Source organism: Echeneis naucrates, chromosome 12 (assembly GCF_900963305.1).
Source record: "Echeneis naucrates chromosome 12, fEcheNa1.1, whole genome shotgun sequence".
Classification (NCBI taxonomy): Eukaryota; Metazoa; Chordata; class Actinopteri; order Carangiformes; family Echeneidae; genus Echeneis; species Echeneis naucrates.
Window position 1 is genome coordinate 4952715 of NC_042522.1, and position 19125 is coordinate 4971839.

The window sequence follows — 19125 nt, forward strand, 5'->3', positions numbered from 1 at the left end:
AAAAGTGGTAACTGTGAATGTTCATCACACAGTGTGCCTTGAAACACAGTTAAAAGCAAATTTGGCTTTTCTACGAATTTAACACCTCAAAGTAAGAGTGAAGATTTAATAGATAGACATATGATTTATTCAGGGACTACCTCTAAAATACAGGCACTGCTGACTCACATTGTGTGTTCTGACATTGTCTCACGCAGAACACAAATTATCCTATGGGTTTGTTTGAGTATAGGGCTGTTCAGGTGAGTTTAGTTGCTGAACCTGCTAGCGTAGCTTGTCCTCCACCTCCTGCACCCTCTATACTTTCATGCCCCCTACCCCAACCAGGATCTGTATCCCCACCCCGCTTTCACTGGTGCAGTTGGTGAGAGGTCAGAGTAGTTGACAGTAGTGCTGTGTGAGATAGTTGTCTTTGTGTGAGGAGTGGTGATGGCTGGCATTAGGGGATGACTCTGGGACGCCAGTGATCACTGTTTAACCTCCTGGAGGTGTCGTGGGCCTCACTTGGCCTTGTCTAGCCTTGTCTATCATGATCACTTTAAAATAGCAATTACATAATGGCAGTGATGTGGTTGAAAGAGAAATGAATCATAAAACGATCATGTTTTGTCCAAAACGATGGGACAACTAACCGCACTTGAGCATAAATGCTGCTGACCAGACAATCAAACGGGGACGCTCCGTGAAAGTTGCAGGGGCTTCAGAGAGGTACAGAATTGTGCCTTATGGCCATTTAAGACACCGCATCTATGTTACAGTTATCTTGGCGATGGTGAAGCATTTTTTAGCCAGTTATCAACTGAGTTACACTATTTTATTCCAGCCAGTAAGTGGATTCAAAATAAAAATCCGAAGAGATTGTACATTTCACACATTTTCCATGCACTATAACCTGTTGCGTGGCCTCGAAAAATAAGGTTTCAAAATAAGATTTACTTTACTTTCCAGTTCAACTTCACTTTACCTCTGAACCCCTGAGCCTCTTCCTCTGTCAAATTTATTCCGGACTCCTCCAGTTTAAGGAGAAGCTCCGTTGAAAGAGCCATCTTCAGATTTGCGTGCCAAACGGTGACAGGTGAGATTAGCAGCTTGCGTGGTCTGCTCGATCATTGCGCATGTGTGAGCTGTCAAACGCTGATTGTATCGAAGTCACAGGATTGGTGGTCATTCAGATCCCACTTTCATTTGTTAATGCATTTCTTCATTGAGCTTTGTTGTTCATCAGTGTTGCGGACCAGAAAACTTTGAAAAACAAGCCTCTTACTGTATACTGCCATTCCCTATTGGCTTTGGCCTTCATACAAATCTGTAAGTACCGTATAGACCATCTAGAGACCTTAGAGGGCACATCACCAACATTTGTACCTTGGAGAACATAAATGCACCTCAGCTGTACCCTTATTTCTGACAGGGTATGGAGCATTCAGTGCTGAAGTAGTTTATCTTAATATCCTTTAAGTGAAAAAAAAAAAAAAAAAAGAGATGCTGTATGGATCTCTGTCTGAAGATACAGGAGTTTTTATTTAATATTTTTGTGTACAAACATGGGCTGCAAATGCCTTCCAAACGTGTTTTCCCTCAGAATACAGTATTCCTTTTTACAGTTCTACAAGCAGAACATTGAATATTGAACAGAGACAAGATTCAAAAAATTTGATTAAGGTAAAAAGAGAAAAACTGTTTGTGGTTGGCCAGCAAGTCTCATCATCAGGTTTGTGTTGTCTGTTGAATTAAAAACAGAAAAGAAAAGAAAAGAAGCTTAATTTAGTGTCAGAATAATGGCAACAGAGGGGCAAAGTATTCACTGCCGTACAGGATATGCAGTGGGAGTTACTGGGGTTGTGTCTGATAAATGCAAGTCATTTTCACATAGAGCTGTGCCATACTTCCAGGCTGTTGTGCTGAAAAATTAAACAGGACAGAAGGTTTGGATGAAAGTGTATTACAGACAGCACATGCAGTAACACTGACAATCAATAGACCAAAACAATGCAGGTTTTAGAGCAATATCAGACTCCTCTATCACATAGCAACAGTTTGGCTTTTCAAAGAAACTAAAGGTGTACTAGCTTGATCAATCCTGGACGATCAATACATCAGTGGACGCCACAATAAATAAAACAGAAAACAAATTATGTGCTCTCTAGTATTATACATATTACACAGCTCTGTGAAAAAGTAGGATTAGTTTAAGTTACGTAAACTGAAATACCCTTTAAATTTGATAATAACAGCACCCGCTATTCAATTATCTCGATCCGATAGCTAAACAATCACAGTGGCCAGTCTGTTGTTCAACACAAATAACTATATGCATGAGATGACAATGTGGGTGTTTGGAGGTTAAAATATGTTTTCAGGTTGTGATTCTGAGACAAACAGCTCTAACTTTAACTGGATAAACAGACTGTAACATAAGACTTCCTTTTTCCCACAGCAAACCCCATATAAAGACAATTTTATTAGTTTTCAATGACATTATATCATAAATAAATAGATCCAGTAGACCTTCTCATAGCAAACTGGGTCAAAGCATAAATAAATAAAATTAAAAGGCATAAAAGAGTTGGAAAGTTTAAGAGATAGGCAAAAAAATAAAAATAAAAATAAAAAAATAATTGCCCCAATAAGACTGAAATTAAACACAGTTGGATTTACAGCATCACAGTCAGATAAGTTGGCGAGCATGTACCAATATGAGCTAAGACCATGCTTAAGTTTAAGGTCCTGTCTTAGTCTTTCATGGATGTAAGGTGTGTGGCTGTCCTCAGCAAAGGCAACAAGAGACTGAACAACCATCTCCAGCATCAGACTTTCTTTTTCACTGTCATTTACCACAGGTGCTAAACCAAAGGAGAAGCGTCGAGGCACGATAGGGTAGAGTATTGTAGGCAATTGGGACTTCTATAGGTGATGCATGAATGAAGGAATTATTAAATGGCGGAGTGACTCTCTGTCTCACATCCTAAAATACAGATGCTAATGTAGACGATGAGAGACTGTGAACATGCTACATAGGTCAAAATTTGTCAAAGTACACATTAGAAGTAAAAAAAACACACACACAATGGTGTTGGGATTGAAGGCATGAACACTTTCTGAATAAAATCTGGACAGCAGGGTTTTTCTGTAGACCTATAGATGTCAGGCAACATAAAATATCTTTTGAGCATCAAATTTTGATTTCCTTTTTGTTCAGTTTTCTTTTAGAGCATTATAAGCTGTAAAGGGACAGACTCCTCCTGCCATTCAAAGACATTCATGTAAAAACGTTTAAAACGTTTTTACATGAAAACGTTCAATTTTTTTTTACACTTGCACATATGCCTTTCTGTGATATTTTACAAGCCCTTTTTACACCTATTACACTGATCAATTGCTTCAGACTCCATGCTTCTGATATAATTGGAAAACCAACCATGACATTTATCCTCAAATTAGCTAGATAACAAGACAGTCAACTAACATAAACCAGATTGTTCTGAGTCACCAGCATCCCAAAGACAAGACACATTTGTAAACAGAACAGCAAAAATTAAAACTGAGAAAAAGCCGAAGGCCAAATATACACACATGCCTGCATGTTAAATCAATGTCACAGAGAATAAACTTGGAAATACAATGTTTTAGTAGCAAAAAAATATTGAAAGAGCTTTAACCCGACTATGGAGTCGAAACCCTCAGGCTGCTCAACAATTAAAGGAACAAACAATTAGTAGGATATTTCAGAGAAATACACAATACGTCAGGACGAGATGAAACTAAATAAGGTTCCTTCATCAAACCAAGAGATATGCTCTTCAATGGACATGAATGCTGAGTGCTCAGGTCACTTGAATTGTAATACAGTAGTTCTAACATTGCATGAGTGCACTTCTGCAGATTTGAAGAGACAATTCTGTATGTGTGTGTGTGTGTGTGTGTGTGTGTGTGTGTGTGTCTGTGTGTGCTGTATTATGACATTGCATAATGTCTATACTAGACAGGCAATGGTCTCTGGATGTAATATCTGTGCTGAGGAACACCCAGCAGTTAAAGAGCTTGTGCCTTTTCCACAGCAGCATACAGTATGAAACTACAACGTGAGTGTTACCTTCGTAATAACATTTAAAATGAGTAATTAATAGGCTGGACAGAACAGCTGAGTAGTTTCTATAAGGTCAAGGCTAAATCCTGCTTATGTACTGCAAGGACTGAAGTCAAGGCTAAGACCTACCATTTTCTTAATCAAACCCAAAAAAGTTCACATATAAACAAACCAATTTATCCTCCAAGCCCAAAAATAAATTACAGTAATAACAACAATGATTATAATGTTTAACGAAAAGAAAAGAAAAATACAACTTTAATATTATGTACATAGGGTATCTGTAAATACAACGGCTTCCTTTTTTCCTAGAAACAAACAGAGAACACATTGATTTGGCAAGATGTCCTATGTTACAAGAAGAAGGACATTTTGTCAGCAAAGATATGAACACAGCGTTCTATGTTAGAAAATATATTGCTTCCTGGGTATTTACGCTGAAGACTACTTTGAGACATGAAAAACTCAAATAGAGGAATCTTTCTTTTGCGGTTAAACAAAGTGTAGGCAGTCAGATTGCAGTGTCTCAAAACGTCTGGGTGCTTTTTTCTGTCGTCACAGTCCACCTTTAAGCTGTTGAGTTTGTCTCTGGCTTCAACTGGGTTTTGTTTACGTTGTAAACATTTGAACTTAAAGGAGTTTGCTTCTTGGAATTTTTGGAACACACACACAAAAAAAGAGGGAGAGACAGTGACGATAATGTTCATTTTAAAATCCAACATGCGGCGCAAACGCCTCCCCTCCTCTTCTCAGAAACAATGCACTGAGATTATGTAAGACACAATTTGAATTTTCCTCAACAGGACATGTAGCAATGTTTGACAAGAATAAGCGTTTTGCAAGAGTCTTGACTTGATGATTGTCAAAAAAAAAAAAATAACAAAAGACAAACAAACAAACAAAAAAAGAAAAGACATATGGAGAACGGTGCTAAAACACAAAGATACATGGAAATTGTGATTTGTTGGCAAGCTAATTCCATGAATCAAAACAGACATGTTCCACTCTTTAGTTTTAGAAGTTTCAATGTTGAGACCAACAAAGGGCCGGCTGGAGAAATGCATGTTATAACATCAACGAACATGGAATCATATGAAATATGACTAGTATGAATGCAGACCACCTTACATCCTCTGAGCATTAGACGTTGACTAGTGCCCTCTCGTGTTCAGGCAGGGCAGACATTGGCAGAGACAACTGTCACCTGTAAGAGCCTAAAGGAAGTCACTCAGTCAATTCAAAAACATACTACTGTAGGCTCACTTTGAGCCAAGGTCCGTCTCTTTTTCCACTCCCCTACGGTCAAAGGTTCAGGTAGACATAGTTAGTTTTAGCTCTATACTTCGGTGGAGAAGAGGATGCTCTGTCGTTTACTGTCTGGGGTGGGGATGGTCTCCAGCTGAAGGAAATAGAGCAGCACCTGGACCTGCAAGAACATTAAAAAGGGGAGGGAGGCGGGTATCAGGTTTTTGGTTTTTCACACCTGCAATCGGTCAAAGCTTTGCAAGGAGGTAAGATCTGTTAGTGTCACCTGTGCCATTACTTCCAGGGACCAGCTGTCCCCCATGCTGATGGGTTGCGTGGGGTTAGCGGGGATCTTGCTGTCCTTCTCGGCGGGCCTCAGCAAAGTTGGACCGAACACCGTTGCCAGGTTATGGAGAGACATCTTGTTGACACTTTCCTTCTCCGCCACCCTGAGGAGAGGAAGACAGACAAGTCTTCATTAGACATTAGTGAGGTAAGTAGAAGCGAAGACAACATGTAGGCGATGCAGTGAAAATGTGGGACATTTCTGTGACAGCCAAGGACAGTGGTTTATTCCAGGGAGGATTCAGGCTCATTCTGTTTTCCCACTGACATTTTGGGGACAAATAGAGATGATAGAACAGTCAGTGCTTACTGACAGTGATTTCAATTCTTGAATAACTATTAATTCCCCAACTTCCATTCATGTTTGGGGTGAAACGACAGGCCAGTTTGTCTTAAGACTGGAAATCAAACACTTTGTTGGACTCATCATCATCTTTTATTACCTGAAGATACTACACAATAAAGCTTCTCCAATATCAAGATCATTTGGCTTTATTTTGCTTTATATGAATTAAAATTTAAACTCTTTTTGTATTGAACTGTTGCAGTCTAACAAATCCAATATTGGACACTTTGACATTGTTACGGACAATATTCATCATTTAATAGGATCTAAATATTACCAGTGAATGAGATTTGTTTTTCTTCTAACCGTATAATTTTCAATAATCTTAATATATGTATATAGTGAGACTGCCATTGAATGCACTTTGGTATGGTTATTTTTTGGTTTGTATTCATCCAAATTTTATTTATTCTGTCTTGCTGTCTATGTATAATGCACATACAAATGTGTACAATTGTTCATACCTCTTCAGATGATCCAAGAGGAAAAGGAATGTGACCAGGTTGGGCTCTGGCAGCGACAGCAATAAGTTCAACATGCAGCTCTCTTTAGCCACACTATCAGACAGGGCTGAGAGAAATAAGAGAGAGGACAAGAGTTTTTTATATTTGCTGCTCTAATAAATGCTCGAATAAACTGCTCTAATAAATTGTTTTCTTGATTGGTTATTCAACAGATTATATCAGCAGGCTGTTGACTTACTAATGCCGCCTGCAAAGTTGGGGTAGAGTTCATCGGTGAAAAGAGGCTCTGGCAGCTCTCTGAAGTACAGCTTCAAAGTCCCAGCGATGGCATTGACATCCATCTCACTCATCATCACTGACACGTCTTTATTGTCTGCAGGAAAATAGGTAGGGTGAGCAGTGACACAGGAAAGTGACGCGGCAAGGAAACATCTCGTCACCAGCAGATAGTCACTGTGAAACCTCATCAGAGGGAGGTACCACCCACTCCACAAAAGATGCTCCATGCATTCATTAGCACATAAATTGGACACAAATGACTTTAGGGAAGACATTTCCTCTTGTCAAACTCAGAGCTAATGATCAGCTGATCAACAGAGATGAGACGATTAGAAAAAGGGTTTCCCAGTATATCCTTTCTTCCCTGCAAATGCTGACACAGCGTTATAGCTACATTATAAATTTTAAATTATATATATTCTAAGACCAAATGCAATATTTAAGTGCCATCCAATATGAGTCTACAACGTCACATACAAGGCTTAATAGAAATAGGGACAAATTTAAAGTTTTCAGGAACCAATGCCAAAAATGTACCAGGACAGATTTGATTATTATATAAAGCAAAGGATGTCCATTAAGTAGATGAAGGCTGCACTCACTGGTATCAAAGGCAGTCTTCAGGGCCTGAATATCAGTGGCGACCCCTGATACTCGGTAGATGCCCACTTCCTCCATTCCCCTCCTTTCAATCTCCTCTAGGCACTGCCGGACAATATAGGGAACCTTGGAGCGCTCTCGCCTTCAGAGAGACAAACAAAAATATCAATAACAAGCAGGAAGCTAATGTTAGCCTTTGTGAAACACTTCAGAGCATCGATACTGAAATCAATGATGAAGCATTGTTTATTTGATTACTGAAAAAATGCATGACAAATAGCTGTGTATTATCCTGTTTTGATAATTGGAGGGCCTTGTAATGCCTCTGTCTCTTTGCTTGTGTTTCTGTTGAAATGTTTTTATCTGCCATGCTAATTGATTTCCTCTTGTAAATCTCATTAGCCCACTTATTATCTTTAATCCTCATTAATGTCAGTGATCAGAAGCAACAACAAACACACAAACACCAGTGAATTTACTACTGTATGTGTTTTATCCCTCATTCTGCCCTGATTGTGCCTTTCCTTCCTTTTTATGTTTGTTTTGACACAAATATCCATAATTGAACTAAAAGTAGATTTTTATTGCACAGGAAATAAATGGAAACTAAATGGTGTCTGGTAGGCAGGAACCCAAAGCAATCGTTGTATTACTCAGGAAAATAATGCAATAATGTAATATATACATACAGACACTTGCAGCCTTGTTTGTGGCTCTGCTTTCAGGTTGACACTGATCACTACTACAGTCTAGACTGAAATGACTCAACTATTAGATGGTCATTAGAGTCATGATTTCATTATTATGTATCCTATTGATTTTTCCTCTAGTGCCACTGTCATGTTGACATTTGTTGCAACAATTACTAGATGAGTTACCATGAAATTTGCTGAATATGTCCCCTCCAGAATGGCCTGTTATGGCTTTGGTGATCACTTAACCTTTCACCTAACATCTGATATAACTTCATTTCCTCAATATTTTTAAGGACAATAGCTTGCAAAACAAATAACATTCCCTTCAGGCTTAGCTTTTTTTTTTTTTTTTTAATACATGTGTGTAGATATTTATTCTGTAACTGGGTCCTTTCTGTCTATTTAAGCATGAACTCACTTGGTCACTGTGGAGATCTTGACTCCAAACACACCCATAGGCTTCCGTGAGGGCATCCTCTTCAAGCTGAACTCTCGACTGGTGAACTTCATGGAGAGTTTAACTTCAATCTAACACAGAAAAAAGGGGCTTAAAGTTAAAACAGGATTTACAGCACGAGAATTCAGTCTACAAGCCTCAAATCCACCTGCTATAGCTTTCCATGAGCTTGAGGAAATCCTCAGATGTTCATTATAGACCTCCAAAGTTTAGACTGAAATGACTAATTTACATTGTGGAAATAAAGTGAATATAATGCTGCATTGGAGCAAATAGTGATGATTATTATGAGTATGTGATCAACTGGAAAGAGGAAATACACTGATGTTATAGAAGGCCTGGTTAGTGTGATAAACTCACCCCATTCATGGGAATAACTGTTCTCTGCCAGTCCTTGCCTTGGAGAGTCTGGGGGTCAAGCTTAGGGAATTAAACACAAAAGGACAATATACAGAATGTTATTTAATTTTTAAAGGAATTTACACCATGATGGAAACACGCTGGGAAAAAGGCCTTAGTCAAACAGCTGTTGGTCCAATAAGATGATGATTAGTAAAGTGTTTCTAATAAAAACTCGTCCCTGATATTACAAATAATCAACTGTGCTGGCCTTTTTGTTAATTAACAGGATATAAAAAAACAACTATTGAGGGTAGTAGGAAACGTTATGGGCCAGGGTCAATTGTACAAGTATAGATCCAGATTGAAACAGCTGCAGTAAATTTTATACAGTTTCTTAAAGAGGAGGATTACCAATTCAAAATGTGCATTTTTGTTTATTTACTCTGTTTACCTTCAATTTGCTTCACTACAAGTTTTACTATTTCGATATTTCTACTTGGAAACGGAAAAGTGGTAGAAGATGGACGGATGGATGGATAGATATGTTCACACTTAAACACACTAAAACCTTCAGTGACATGCCACACAGGGCAATAAAAGCTGAACACATCTGACCCACTGAAGTAAACAAAGCCAAACACACACAGTGCACTTGATGTTGAATGTTTACCTAGGCTAAGCCCCATCTGGTTGCGTGCAAAGTTGGATCATGTTTCTCATAACTGAATTTCGCACTGATGCCAGTGATGCGCTCTGGTTTGAGCCATTTATCTGTAAAGAATTACATTCCACTAAAAACAGCAAAGTTCCTCTTGCTTCCTCATGAAAATGTTTTAAAAGCTCAAGTTCGGGGCCAACAAACACAATTTTATCTTCCCCAGGCTGCAGCCCCTCTGCTATTTAACCACATAATACTTACCAATAAATCACAGATCTGTGAAACTAAAATCTATTAAATGCGGAAATTGAGCCAAAATTATGAGCAGGGAAAGGTTTACCACGCTGCACATCAAGATGGAGACAGGCCGACATTTAAAAGGAATCTGTATATTTATGAAACGAAGAGCAAATATATATATATAAAAAAAAAACACAAAACATTACATTTTACTGCTTTTACCATTATAACAATATAAAACTCTGAAACTCTTGAAACTCTTAAGCTTAGGCTCATTTGCTGTAGTGTTTCGTAGATGATCAAGAGAGAGAATTTCATATATATCATATTTAGCAAGGATTAAAGAAGACTGATGTATTAAAGTCGGAGCTGTTAAGAGTGCTGTGTTGGAACCAGTGAACCCAGATAATAAAATTAGGAATTTATCAGCTGCTGTGGCTTCTGCTAAAGATATGAGCTGTTATTTTTTTTTGCCTTGCATTTATTATAAAATCCTGCCGGGCCACTTTCTCACCATTCTGGGCTGTTTGACTAGGATGACATCATCTGTCAGGAGGTGATCATCGTCACAAAATTACCAGAAACCACTAGGTGGAGCATGTGACTGTAACTCACTGTAAAGCAGACAATGAGCAGCTGTGGTAGACTTGTCCCAGTGTAGATGTCTGCTCCGGTTAGAACAAGCTGTTCGTTATATAGCTTGGTTTTCTCTGAGCGGTCAATTAAAACAGAAAAGTTTGTGTTTTTTGAGGGCATGAGGTGAAAGAAGCAGCGTCTATTTCACTTGCACACACCTATACCTGATTGTCGGTGGAGGAGAAATAGAGGGATGCATTTGGCGGCATCAAAGCAGAGACTCATGTTTCAGCCTGCTGTACCTTTGTTTCTGTCCTGAATGAGACCTGGGATTACCTTGCAGGATGATGTCACATCGATACCTAATCATGTGTTTTCTAAATCTGCGATCAACCTGCAAGCTGTCGATCCTATGAGCAGACACCTAGCTGCAAAGAGCTACTGAAAATTTGGTATTTTCATGGACATGACAATTCATATTATAGATGTAACTTCCACTTGTGCAGGATGACACTGAAATCATTCAATAACCATTACAGACCCTGGAGTTTTATGAGTGTTTTAATATCCTGAATATGGCAGTGTCTGTGGTATGACACACAAGGTGTTGTGTCAGACTAACTGTTGGTCAATAATGAATCATGGTGTGTCTTCTGAATGGACAAGTGAGCCAGTGTGTGTGTGTGTGTGTGTGTGTGTGTGTTTCTGGTGTTGGGTGATGTCATACCTGGATCTGTCCTTTCCCCATGATGCGGTCTGCACTCTCTCCATCCTCTTTGTTCTGCTTGGTCTTGTTGTAACACTTCTCATAGCAGAGCAGCCTCAGGGTCTGAGAGCCCTCCAGCTCAATTTCAAACTCCTGATTGGAAGAAAAAAAAAAACAAACAAAACATCTGTTGTGCCATAAAATGAGAAGCACAGGGACGAGAATAACAACAAAAATGACAAAGATAATGACAAGCAGAGGTTATACCTCCAAAAAAGTCTATATATTTTGACCCACATATCCCACCGCAATGGCATACTTGACCATATTCCCTGTAATTATGTAAGGAAGCTCTCTGTGAATGGTTTGCACATCGTTCTGAGGCCCACAATGTGTTGGTTCGCTTAGCATTTGGACAGATGTGAGTCATCACCGGCAGCTCCTCATTAGCAGCTATTATTTCCACTTTGCTGAGCAAAATCCTCGAAGTCGTTGGGTCACATACTGTGCTGCAGATGAAGCCATCCGCTGACTGTGTCTCAAACCTCTCCTCTTCTGTATTTCCAGCCTTCCATATCCAGCTGTGTCATTAATGCATACATGTTTGTGGGCTTTCAGGCACATGTGCATATGTACGAGTGTGTTTGCTATATAAATGTAGGGGCCGCAGATGCACTGAGCAGGTTCCGTTCGACATCGTGTCGTTACTAGGAGATGGACAGCTGACTGATTACAGAACCAGATGTCAAATACAGGATAAACTCTTCCAAGACTTTTTATCCCAACAAGGAAAATGAAAGCTCACATGTGCATATCAAAAACTGTCTCTTACCTCGTTCCATTTGGGTTCAGTGGTGTATCGATACACTCTCGTCTTGGCTTTATTCGAAAAGAAGCCAAAAGAATCCACCTCCAATGTGCAGTAGAGATCTGCCAGAGAGGAGAGGATTGATATGGCAACAGAAAGGTTTTTCTTGCGAGTGCATTACTTTAGCAGTTGAACTTGCTGAATGTTGGCTGTTGTCCCAGAAAACAGATCAGTAATTGATTGTGATTCTTCTCTCTGTTTGGCACATTGTTTCAGGCATGTATGTTTATACGTTTCAGAAAGCAATTCATCTGCTATACTAAATCAGCAGCTAAAGGCATACATTTAAAAAGATTTTTTGCAGTAAGACTTGAAAATTTTAAGCTAAAATGAAAATAAATTCGACAGGAAATTTCTTCCAAGTTTCCAGCTAAAGCGACTGTAAAAATGTTCCACTGCTTCACAGTCACATTAAAGTTGACTTTTTTCTTTCAGGGACTCATTTTGTCAGATTTGATCTGTATTTTGTGCTGTTTGCATAAAGGGTAAAGGTGAGTGACTCACTCAAGCTCTGTTTGAGGCCAGAGGCAGAGTGGACGATTACATTCAAGAACCCACAGAGGCCGGGGGATTCATCCTCTGGAAAAACAGTCAGGGAGCAGGGAGGGAAAAAAAGACAGTGAGGGGGGGATGAGAAAAGCATGCAGATCTCTGTTTGTTTTGAAGCAGAATGAAATGTGGAAGGAAGCAATAAAACAGAACTGTAGAGTATAAACTGTAAATCTCTTTGTTCTTTTTCATCGTCATTTGTCCACACTGATTTATCATCATCACTTTCAGATACTGCGTGAATAACAGCAAAAATTCCATACAGAACCTGGACACAGGAAAAGCAGCAAATCAAGCAAGAATTAAAACACAAACACTTCTATTCTTTATGTGGCATTCTGATAAACTCACAAATCCAGAAGACTAAGTGCTTTTTGGCAACAACTCCATTTAGCAAAATGCCATTTGAAGGTTTAAAAACTATTTTCCAATGCATTTGAACCTCACCTTCCTTATTGATGCTAAGTGGCATGTGGTGGACAGTCTGTAGTTTGACACAGGAGTTGGTTAACATCTGCAACTCCATGGAAGTCAAGGAGGATGTCTTAAAACCTTGAGTGGAGATAAACAAGTAAATGACATTGTAAATCACAACAAACTTATGCTTTATTGAAGCAACTCTCTGTGGACTTTCTCTGTGTTTTTCTGAGGTCAAAACTTGGGTCTCTGTTTTGATATTCCCAGACAAGAAATGTTTGTGCCCAGATTTTGCTCAAAATGTGTCAAATATCCGAGATGTTATTTTAGACAATGTACATTGTTCAACATGAGCTTTCTGGGACACTTACATTTCTTCTGCTGCTCTTTGATCATGTCCTTCCATTCTGCACGTTCATAGTCAGAAGAAATCAGAAAACCGTAACTCTGAAATATGAACACATAAAAGTGGCTGTTTAGAAACATTGGAGTGAAACATAAAGCTGACACTTTATATCTGCAAATACACAAACTAAAATGCTAAAATCAGCTGTTAACTATTCACATTGGCAGACGCAAGATATGAAAAGGAAAAGCACCATTGCTAAAAAGGCTCAGCAAGAGAATGATGTGCTGGAGATGAAGCAGAGATGACAAAAAAAAAAAATAAAGTAACCAAAACACTAAATTGAGAAGAAGAGATGAAATATAGATGAATGAGAATGAAGAAGCAGGGATGGTTTAAGATGAAGAGTGTCATCACCTTGCCATTCTTGTTGTAGACTCTAAGGGGCATACTTGGAGATGTTAGCAGGAGAAGAGACTCCTGCTCAGACAGCTTCTTCCTGAGACGGTCGATGACTTTTGAACCTTTGTTGGCTCTCTGATTTCAGAAAGGGAAGAGACTGAGGTGTTACAGCCATACAATTCATAAACATTTCAGTTGAAGTTAAGGAACAAACAAAAAAGGTATCTGTGTCCAAAGATCTGGATCGCTGTATACCAGCACTACCTTCTCTCGCAAAATCTCACTGCGGAGGTGTGAGATTTTGACCTTCATCGCATCAAGCTCTTCATCTGGGACCTGGGGGATGGTAAGTGGTTCGGTCTCCTCTGGACCCTGGAAGGTCAGTTCAGTCAGGGGGATGTACCACTTACTGTCGTACTGTTGGTTTTTTCTGCGCTCACAACAAGAGAGGAGAATGACAGTAGATAGATGGTGAAAGGTAAGTTAAAAAAAAAAACAAAAAAAAGATATGCGGATATGAAAGATGTATGAGGAGAAATGGGTTGGACAAAAAAATGCGAGGAGGGAGAGGAGAAAAGAGAGATTACAATAAGGACATTTCATAGTTTTTCTGCCCTGCCTATCCAATACTACAATCACTGTATTATGGTTTATGTCAGCATAGGAAACTCTCTAACTTCCTAAAACATGAAACCCGTCATGTTTCTTACCCTCCAATCTGTTTTTTCAGTTTGGCGCAGAGCAGCAGATCAGTGAAGAGGAAGACATGGCGCAGCTTCCTGGCTCCCTCCACCAACTCCACCATGAAACTGTCCCTCAGCAGCTGCCGGTTCTGTGGTGACGACAGGTAACAGTGGAGGATCAGTAACAGAGCTTTTACTGTGGATATTCACAGCCACTGATAGAAAAACCTTAAGAATCACACTCAAACAGGACTATAATAAAAAGTGTAACATTTTTGCATGTCACAGTGAAAAATCTGCTATATTTCGTCGACACAGTGACACAGTTAGTTTGCAGAGCCTTTGTGTTGGCGCTGCACCAAAAAGCTTTATCCCTTCTCCTCTCCTCCCAGATTCCCAATCCTGTTCTACAGTGTAGAATTTGGAGGCAAAAACAGCAGAAGAGAAGAGGAGGGAGAGAGGGACGAAACAGGTTTAGTTTTATATGCTTCATCATCAAAAAAAAAAAAAAAAAAAAAAAAGCTTCAAAATGTTTCACTAATTTGTCAGTGTAGTGGCTAATGTGCAACCAACTGTTTTTCAATAACAACCAATTTCTTACTGAAAAGATGTGCAGGGTTTAGTATTGCATCACACTGAGTAAACAGATTACCTGACTTTGATACATTCTGTTATTATGAGCAAACCCCCAGCGATGGTGAGGAGGCAGAAGAAAAGAATGGATATTTGCTGCCCAAGGACTGATCACTGACGTCAGACTATATAATGAATGTGTAATATTATCATTTGCCAAAAGGGGGCAGTGATGTCATTTTCCAAAGTAAAAAACTGATTTGGAAGAGACATAGGGCGCAGACATGTCTCATTAAATTTTAAATGGCACGAAATAATTGTTTATGAACGGTTTGAAAAATAAATTCAGTACCAGTCTGTCATCAGACAGGTAAGGGTTTGAATCCAGGGAAATTAGACTTGGTTGTAGATATGTTCACCTTTTCTGTAAGAGCCTTTTTCAGTTCAGTGTAACTGCTAAAAATTGATATTGATGGCCTTGGTAATGACCTGAATATCTGGGATTCCCCCGCAGTCAAAGACATATAGGCCTTTAGGATCAGAATTAAAACGTATCAACAACCAAGGCCAACTGCACTCGAGTCACCTCTTCTTGGATAGACTGTATTTACACAGAGCACTTGTTCTTAGATATATACACATGCTTTCCGGCACCCTTTTACTCAGATAATTACCCTCTATTTAGTGTTATTTGAAGATTTAACAGGACACTAAAGAAATGTATGGTACATCTACTGCTCTCCCACCTAAACAAATCAGTAAGTGGGTTTGTTGACCACTTTGATATCTGTCTTCATTATAGTGACCTCCCCCTCCTGTCTTCTCCATCCTGAACACACAGTTACTGTCACTTCCAGAACACACTGAAGTGGAGCTGATGCAAAAGCAGGAGAGGGGTTAATGCACTTACAAGACTTTAGTGGACATCTGCTGGCAGAGAAGAGCCTTATGCTGTGTCACTCAGCGTTAATACTTGTGGGTGATGCAGAAGGTGGAGAAAGGGTGAAAAAAGGCAGAGAAACCAAAGACTGAATGTGTCAGGGAATGGAAATAGAGGCAGGAAAAAGAAGCCAGAGTTGCTCCCAAAGGATTCGTTGTCATATTGCAGTTTTCTTACTGTGGACACCAAACCATGTGACACATCACCAAATTAGCTCCTCTGGAGTGTTCTTAAAGCATCTCCTCACACACAGGGATAATCTGACGCATATCCTGATGCACACAATAAGAATCTAATACAAATATATTTCCCAATGGTGGCTGTAATTATTCAACACTAATGAAACCTGAGTAGATGGTGCTCTGTAATAGATAAATTCCAGATGAGTTGCTTTCTGTTTGTCATTTATCACTGGTGGCTGATGGGATGTCACACCTGTCAGTTGCATGCACAACAAGATGATGAAAAATGCCTTGTCCAAATAATTCATTCTTCTTCACAGTGGTCCTACTAAAACCACCCGATCCAGTAGATATGTAAAATGAGTCTCTGAGTATATACTCCCTGTGCATGTTCACCACTCAGTCTCCATCTTTGGGTTTTGGGAGGTAGACGACATAGGACTGACACATTCGACATGTAATGCATAATAATTTCAAACCCGGATATAAGCCAAGGCTCCATCTTGCCTCCTTTCTGTCAATCTGCATCCTGTCATGTCAGTCAGCCTTTATTTTGGATGTGTGCTATACAGTAGTTGGAACCTCAGTCTCTCCATTTTGGCACACTATTCATATACGACACTACTGCGGGAAAGAGGACTACTAGAGCTACTATAAAGAAATGCTTGTTACATACACCAGCAAATGTTCAGTCTGATAATTACTTCACAGTCTAGTTGACATGATTGGGCCAGTTTGATACTGTAAGATTGGAGTTCTCATTAAAAGTACATGTACTCTTGACATTAGAAATACAAAAAGGTACCATTTGTAAGCAATAAATGGAAATAGACAGAGGGATCTACAGTCATGTTAGCTGCTCTGTGAGGCTTAAAAAGTGTGATGTTAATATATTTCACTGGAATTAAAACCTTTGACTTTTTGCAATTTGCAATTTGCAACTACTAGATGAAAAGTCAGAAGACGAGATTTTAGTGCACTCAAACTCAAAAAAGTCAGAGTCTCTTGGTGCAGATAGAGAAAGGAAACTAGGCTACATCCTCACCTGAGCTAAGGACTGACAACTCTGCTGCACATTTTTTACTGATGTATAACTAGCTCTTTCTTCCTTCTGTTCACGTTATCTTATTGTCTAGCTTTCATTTTTAAATATTCAAAGAACTCAGTGTAATAATCATGCTTGCCGTTTTGTGTTAGTGTGTAACAGTTATGCCACATCACAGCTGACTATGGGCCAACTCATGACAGACCACACCTCACTATGATGTTTGGGTGTGGTCAGAGCCTTTTAATATAACTCCCAGCCCACAGAAACCAGTGCAGCTATTTTTCCCCCCTTCCAAAATCTGGTGTGGCCTCCTCCTCCAACAGGTTTTTCTCCCTCTGGATCATCTGTGGAACTTTTAATGTTAAATATTATGTTTCAAAGCAGCATTGTTGTCCAACAAGCTAAAATCTCCTGTGATAATCATGCCCAGTCAGCAGTGAGCTCTTAGACTAGACCAGATTATTGACTGGATTACTAAACAGAAAGCACGGCGTTAGATTAGTTTAGACTACGATACAGCATACACCGGACGCAAATTAAAATGACCAATTTGTTTAGGGAACGAAGGGTGAAACAATAAATCACACCCTTTTGTGTTACACTAGAGCCAACTATCTTGTTGTCATATTCAGGTAAGTGACCTGGACTTGAAATAGTGCGCTGAGGAACTAAACTGCCCATCAATCCTCAATTGTAATCCTCTCCTCTTCGGATCCCATTATACAGAGATAAGATAAAAGCAGGGATAACAGCCAGATTAGAGATTTCCAGGCATTCAACTGTGTAGGAGTGAATGCGTTGCGTGAAGAGACACAACAACGCAGGCACATAAATTACCTGCCAATCCTGCACATTTAAGTTTTTCATCAAAACTCCATTGCTGAGGTTTAGAGTCAACTGAACTCACTGATAATGATGAGTATAATTTCTTTAATCGCAAACTGAAGCACTGATCAAATACTTTAAATTTAGGTTTTTAGTTAGGTCTGATTTCAGGAATTTGATTAATTTAAAATGTGCTTATGCTGCAGCTTTTCTCTGCGGCTGGAGAAAAGACATCTTTAACAAACTAGCAGTCGCAGTGCATCAGATGACATTTTCCTGATATCGGAAAAAAAAAAAAAAAAAAACATACAAGAATTGCTATTTTCTCTATTTCTCAAAATAGATGACCGGGAAGGAGTGTGATGCAAGGCAGCGCACACTGACAGCACAGAATACATATTAAATATTGACCATCTCACCATCTCACCCAGCCTCACTGAGAGTATGTGCTCAAGTAATGGCATTAAATTACAAAAGATCCATGTTTATATTTAGAATATATGCTTGAAGAGGCATTGCTGCATTTGGGCATTTTCTTAGTGTGTATGTGTATATGTAGATGTGGTAATGTGATGACAGTGAAAGAAAGACATGCAGACATGAAGAGTACTGTAGATTTCTATTCAAAATACACAAACACAAACACACACATACACACACACACAGACTGTATCTATCCCAAAGGCAAACAAAGCAGCGTGAGGGGGTGAATTGCTTTTATACTGAGCAGTTTCTGCGTGCCCCCTCCATCATCTGGCCGGACGAGAGCCTCCGGGACCCACTTGTGCTATTCTACCCCTGCATACCGCCACTGAAGACACCGTCAATATTGAAAAATAGAAGATGGTCAGTGATTATTACTCGAAACTTCGATTTCAACTGTTGAAATCAGCAAAGCAATCACATCTCAGCCGGATATTCTCTACTACAAGTGATTACAGTTCTACTCCTGGCTGACAATCTCTCAGCATAAGCATCATTATTGTTACCGGATGCAAAATGTCAGCTAGTCAACTTCTCTTTACCTTCTTTACCTGTCAACTTCAGGTAATGACGGCCTTTTGAAGAAAAACACAATGCAGCTCAGTTGAAATGCAGAACAAAACCCCTGGCATATTATATGTTCTGTATATGGTAAGGTACAATATAATGAGTCCCATTGATTGCCATGTACTGCTTTCATGTATCCTCCATAAATATTTGATGGCTGGTGTGGAGGTCTGGCCAGACTAGGGCGAAACAGGAGCCTGTG

At 39.3% G+C, this 19125-nt stretch overlaps 1 protein-coding gene across 1 annotated transcript in view; it reads right to left on the minus strand.

Moving 5' to 3' along the window:
• Positions 1-1500: 1500 nt before the first annotated feature.
• bcr (BCR activator of RhoGEF and GTPase) overlaps positions 1501-19125 on the minus strand; it is a 98553-nt gene continuing 80928 nt past the window's right edge. Inside the window, exons 10-24 of the mRNA XM_029515604.1 lie at positions 14333-14454; positions 13887-14052; positions 13638-13757; positions 13246-13321; positions 12905-13009; positions 12413-12487; positions 11873-11970; positions 11062-11193; positions 8879-8938; positions 8480-8589; positions 7369-7508; positions 6726-6860; positions 6488-6593; positions 5619-5781; positions 1501-5513 (exon numbers count right to left, since the gene is read on the minus strand). Coding sequence (XP_029371464.1) covers positions 5424-5513; positions 5619-5781; positions 6488-6593; positions 6726-6860; positions 7369-7508; positions 8480-8589; positions 8879-8938; positions 11062-11193; positions 11873-11970; positions 12413-12487; positions 12905-13009; positions 13246-13321; positions 13638-13757; positions 13887-14052; positions 14333-14454 — 1698 coding nt within the window. The 3' untranslated portion in view covers positions 1501-5423. The remainder of the gene's footprint in view (positions 5514-5618; positions 5782-6487; positions 6594-6725; positions 6861-7368; positions 7509-8479; positions 8590-8878; positions 8939-11061; positions 11194-11872; positions 11971-12412; positions 12488-12904; positions 13010-13245; positions 13322-13637; positions 13758-13886; positions 14053-14332; positions 14455-19125) is intronic.